Source organism: Otolemur garnettii, unplaced genomic scaffold (assembly GCF_000181295.1).
Source record: "Otolemur garnettii isolate 467f Iridium unplaced genomic scaffold, OtoGar3 scaffold00001, whole genome shotgun sequence".
In the NCBI taxonomy this organism is placed as follows: domain Eukaryota; kingdom Metazoa; phylum Chordata; class Mammalia; order Primates; family Galagidae; genus Otolemur; species Otolemur garnettii.
In genome coordinates, this window is record NW_003852396.1 from 70,477,781 (window position 1) to 70,483,372 (window position 5,592).

At 41.0% G+C, this 5,592-nt stretch overlaps 1 protein-coding gene across 1 annotated transcript; it reads right to left on the bottom strand.

The window, feature by feature from the left end:
• Window positions 1-1,963: 1,963 nt before the first annotated feature.
• On the bottom strand, window positions 1,964-5,273 carry LOC100952023 (probable ATP-dependent RNA helicase DDX46). The gene has a single exon (XM_003781255.3). The coding sequence runs from the start codon at window positions 5,155-5,157 to the stop codon at window positions 2,062-2,064; it is 3,096 nt and encodes a 1,031-aa protein (XP_003781303.1). The 5' UTR covers window positions 5,158-5,273; the 3' UTR covers window positions 1,964-2,061.
• Window positions 5,274-5,592: the final 319 nt, after the last annotated feature.

The following is a 5,592-nucleotide window of genomic DNA, read 5'->3' on the forward strand; positions in this document are numbered from 1 at the left end:
TTTAAAATATTATATATATTTTTTATTTTTTATTTTTTGAGACAAGAGTCTTGCTCTGTCATCTAGGGTAGAGTGCAGTGGCATCATCATAGCTCACTGCAACCTCAAACTCCTGGGCTCAAGTGATCCTCCTGCCTCAGACTCCTGAGTAGCTGGGACTACAGGCACCCACCACATTGCCTTGGCTAGTTTTTCCATTTTTAGTAAGGAGATGAGGGTTTGTTCTTGTTCAGGCTGGTTTCTAACTCCTGAGCTAAAATCATCCTCCCAGAGTACTAGGGTTACAGGCATGAAACACCTGATCCAGACTAATTTTCTGAATATTTTTTATCTGTGATTGGCTGAATCTGGGAATGTGGAACCTGTAGATAGATATAAAGGGGCAACTGTACTTATTTAATCCTGAAAAATTTCTTAAAATGATAATATGAAGCTCAAATGCACAAGGAACCTTGAAGAGAATATTAGGTAACGCAACTATAACAATTTAAATTAGAATATTAAGGAACTAGAACTTGAGCATCCAAAAATTTAATTATGATTCCTTGTGAACTAAACTTCACTGAGAGATGCTAGAGTCTAAGCCTAAAATTTAGGTACAATTATGTCTTTTTGAGACAGGCTTACTTTGTCATCCTCTATGGAGTGCTGGGGCATCACAGCTTATAACTACCTCAAACTCTTGGTTCAAGCGATCCTCTTGCCTCAGGCTCCTGAGCATCTGGGACTGAAGGCGCCTGCCACCCAGCTACTTATAGAGACAGGGTCTTGCTTTTACTCAGGCTGGTCTCAAACTCCTGAGTTCAAGCAATCCACCTGTATTGGGCTCCCAGAGTACTAAGATTAGAGCCATGAGTCACCATGTCTGGCCATGTTTTACATTTTTTACAAAGAAAAACTCAAAACTTAATAATCCTTAAGAAAAATCATATGAACAATAGTAGGGTATTTGTAGATACTACACACATAGACATATAAACACTTTCAGGAGGAAAAAGGAATCACAATTAATACTCATAGGCTATCACCACTTTCTTTTACAGAAGATTAAAAAAGTCAGCAACCAGGCATGGAGCCAGAAGAGGGGTCCTTAACAGTAATGAACTCTAAAATTATTTGTAGAATTTTATAGTCAAGGTAAAGAAATACAAAAAACTCCATACACTATAAATCTTTAATTTTACAAAAACTGAAAGTAGTCCAACTACCTTTTGCCCATTTATAATAAAAATTGAAATCAAAACTCTGAACCTATTTTGTAAAACTTCTGTTATATTTTTTTTAATTTTTGCTTTCAATTTCAGCTGGCTTTCATCTTAGTTTGAAGTTTTTTGGGTTTTTTTTTCCCCCTTTTTCTTCTTCCTTCAGCAATTCTCTTGCTCTTAGCCTCCCAAGTAGCTGGGATTACAGGTGCCCGCCACAACAACCAGCTTTTTTTTTTTTTTTGTAGAGACAGGGTCTCACTCTAGCTCACTCCAGCTCATCCTGGTCTTACACTGGTCTCCAACTCAGCTGAGCTCAGGCGATCCACCCGCCTTGGCCTCCCACAGTGCTGAGACAACAGGTGTGAGCAACCACGCCCGGCCTTCTATAATATTTTTAAATTGAATCCAGTTCATATTGTTCTAATGAAGTAGCTGTTAAACTCAAGGGGGGGGGTAGGATATAAAATATGAGAATTTTATCTTTTCCAGGAAATGATCACAGTTTCATTGACAGTATAGGATAAAGAACCCCTTAGCAACTTGTGTACTTTATTACATTTAATACAAAGTCCAAATAGTTCCATTTTAAACCTCTAGATTATCCAGATATTTAAAATACTGATATTTAAGTTGTACATTAAAGGACATCATACTCTGAAAACAGGCCTGCTTCAAATATAATTTGATTAATTGTAGGGGCACTTATTGACAGAAGACTTCTTTAGCAAATACATTTTATATTTAAAAAATCAGCAAGGTAGAATTTTAAAAATCTTAATTTACAATGCATTGTAAATTGCACACAAACACCACATGTATCACAGACCAGCACAGGTGAAAAGTTTTTTCCAGATATTTATAAGACTTTGTATCTTCCTTTATTTGTTGGTTGGTATGAATTTTGCAACCGGATCAGTTCTTCTTTTATGAGCCTGGTGATTTCTGCCTTTGCTTTCTGCACAGCCAGTTCATTGGCACTTTCAATTGCCAAGTAAATTTTCCGCTCTCCTTCCTTAGGTTCTTTGCCAGGAGGGAAGTAAGTTCCTCTGATTGTAATTGCAGCTTCAGAGTATTCACTGATTCTCTGCAGAGCGTCCTTAGAAGTAACTTTCCACCTAGCAGTCTGTGGGAAATCGTTGATATCTAATTCTTCCTCATATCGCTTAAATGATTCATTCTGCCCACCATCCTGCCTCTCTTCTTGTTTCTCTAAAGGCACATAATTGAGCTTGGCATTGATCTTCTCAGCAAGTTGCTCTGCAATGGTCTTCGCAGACACAGTGGGAGCCAGGATGGTGCCACCTCTGAGAATTGCATTGGTGGCCTGTTGCATTACATCTACCTGAGACTCGATGCCTAAATTCTTCTGAGCGTTGATTCTAAGAGCCAATCTCTTAGCAATTTCTAATTTCTCAGCATGTCCTGCAGTTGGAGCAGGGACACTTGCTGTTCCAGGAGCAGCCACATCCTTTACTCTCTTCTGTGAATTAAACATGCTCTCAATTTGTTCATCAATATCAACTGCGGCATCTTCATCATCTGAATCTTGCAGACCAAGAGCCGCTTTTTGTAACTTCTTCCTCTCATTAGCCAAAGCTTGTTCTGTTTCATCAAACTTGAATCCCTTACCAGAGAACCCACTGGTCTTTTTAATTATTTTCCCCTCGGCTTTCTGTTGATCTTTGAAATCACTCCAAAGTTTCTCTAGATCAGGAGGCACCGCGGTCCCTGACAACTCAAGAGCTTTAATTATGTCACCAGCATAGCGAGCTTGATCTTCTGTGATAAAAGTATAGGCATAACCCTTGTTGCCTGCTCTTCCAGTCCGTCCTGCTCTGTGCACATAGTCCTCATAATGGTTAGGGCAGCTATAATTTACTACAAGAATAAGATGTTTTACATCTAGACCTCGGGCAGCAACAGAGGTAGCCACAAGAAGTTTGCAGGTCCCATTCTTAAAGTCATTAATGATGCTGTCTCTGTCATATTGATCAATGCCTCCATGAAGAGACATGCAAGGATAAGAGGCCCTCATTAAATCCTTCAGAAGACCATCGGCATGTTCCTGCTTATCCACAAATATAATGACAGATCCTGATTCTTGATAATGACCTAAAAGCTCAAGTAACTTCAAGAATTTCTTTTCTTCTTCAATCACAATCACTTGTTGTTCCACATCTGAGCAAACCACACTCCTGCCTCCAACCTGCACTTCAATGGGTTTACTCAGGATTCTGCGAGCCAAAGCCTCCATAGCTCTGGGGAAAGTAGCTGAAAACATAACTGTCTGACGGTCAGGACGGACATTATCCACAATTCGCATGACCTGTGGTTCAAAACCCATGTCAAACATTCTGTCTGCTTCATCTAAAACTACGTATGTTACTCTTCGAAGATTTGTGACCCGGCCACTGTTAGCTGCTAACATGTCAATCATTCGACCAGGTGTGCAAACAATAATTTCAGCACCTCTTTTCAGCTCAGCAATCTGCTCACTGATTCCTGTTCCTCCATAAACACAGACCACTCTAAGTCCCAAGGTCTTTGAAAACTTCTTACACTCTTTAGTAATCTGTAAAGTCAGTTCTCGAGTTGGAGTCATGATGACAGCTATTGGCCCCTCTCCTTCTTCCGATGACCACTGATCCATGATGTGCCTAAACATAGGCAACAGAAAAGCAATGGTCTTTCCACTTCCAGTCTTAGCAATACCAATCAAATCTCGTCCAGACATTATAGCAGGAATTGCTTGAGTTTGGATTGGTGTGGGCTTTTCATAGCCATGCTTTTTTAGGGAATTTAAGATCTTCATGGAAATGCCACACTGGACCCAAGATTTAATTGGTTTGGGGCAACCTTTTCCTTTAACTGTAATGCCTTCCATTTCTAGTCGAAATACATTCACCTCCTCTTGAGACATTTTTGCTAGTTCTGGAACTTCAACATAAAAATTTTTTCTGAATGGTTCATATTCAATTTTTCCGTGATCAACTGGTTCTAGCAGCTTTCTTTGTTTGGTCTGATAACCTGTAAGGGCCGTCTGAAGATCAACTTCTTCTTCCTCTGACGAGTACTCCATGGCATCTTGATCGTTCTCCATCAGCTCACCTTTCTTCTTATCAGAATCTACAACTGCTTTCTTCGTGGTCACAACAGTGACAACTGTTGTGACCGTTGGCCCAGACTTCTTTTCATTTCCACCACCACCTTTCACACTTCTCGTGTTAAACTTTTTTACTTCCTCTTTCACTTCTTCCATGTAAGCATCTAATGGATCTAACTCCTCACCCTCCATGTCACTTCCTTCCGTCTCAGCTTTGGCAGGATCATCTTCATCCTCATCCTCATCCTCTAAACTCCATTTTTTCCCTTGTTTCATCTCTTCAATTTCCTTTTTCAGTTCTCCTATGTTTTCCATGGCCTTTTTACGTTGCTCCTCACGCCATTTCTCTACTCGCTCTTTCCGCTTTCTCATTTCTTCTTCCAGCTTATTCTGGTCAAAGTTGCCAGCATCTTTTTCTTTTTCATCTTCCTTGTCATCTTTGTCTTTTTTCTTCTCTTTAGAACGTTCCCCACCGTCTGTTTTCTCTTTGGACCTAGATCTGTTTTCAGCTTTCTTGCTTCTGTTGCCAGGACTGGAGGATCGGGATCGGCGGCCCCGGCTTCTACTCCTTGAGCGTCTCCTGTCTCTACTTCGAGATCGTCTTCGCTCTCGGCTTCTGTCTCTTTCTCTACTTCTGGAACGTCTCAAACGTTTCCTGTCCCTTGACCGAGATCTTCTTTTATCCCTGCTAGGAGATCTCTCTCTTCTTCTATCTCTATCTCTACTTCTAGACCGTCTGTCATCTCCACGCTTACTTCTTTTGTCTGAGGGTGAGCGACTTCTAGATCGACGTCCAGAGCGTCTTGGGGATGCTGATCGTTTCCGATAGTGGCGTGACTCCCGGCCCATGCTTCTGGCTGCGCGAAAGCCGACTCCGGAGCAAGCGAACAGGACAAAGAGGCTGCGCTGCCCTCGTCAAGCCAAGCGAGAATCCACACTAAGAGGCGGTAGCAGCTACGGGAACGGCGGCCACTCTGGTGCGGCCAACGAAAGAAAACCTGAAATCGTGTTTTAAATAAAGGTGGCCATCTGCTCGCTCAGGCAAAATAGTGAGCTTTTTTATTTGCAGTTGGCTTATATAGGGAATTTTGTACATGAGCACAATGCAGTAATGACCTCATTGATCCATTTAAACACCCGCCCTGTAAGTAGCTCCTCCCTGGTAATCCAGTAATCCACTCAACATACACCTTTAAGTATAATCCTTTCAATATAACCCATTTAACATTCCTTAATGAAGAACATGTCAGTTATTACTTTCTTTGATCTTATCTGAGTAAACCT

Bases quoted from the DNA above. Each gene is read 5' to 3' on its own strand.
- LOC100952023 (XM_003781255.3), bottom strand. From the start codon at position 5,157: ATGGGCCGGGAGTCACGCCACTATCGGAAACGATCAGCATCCCCAAGA.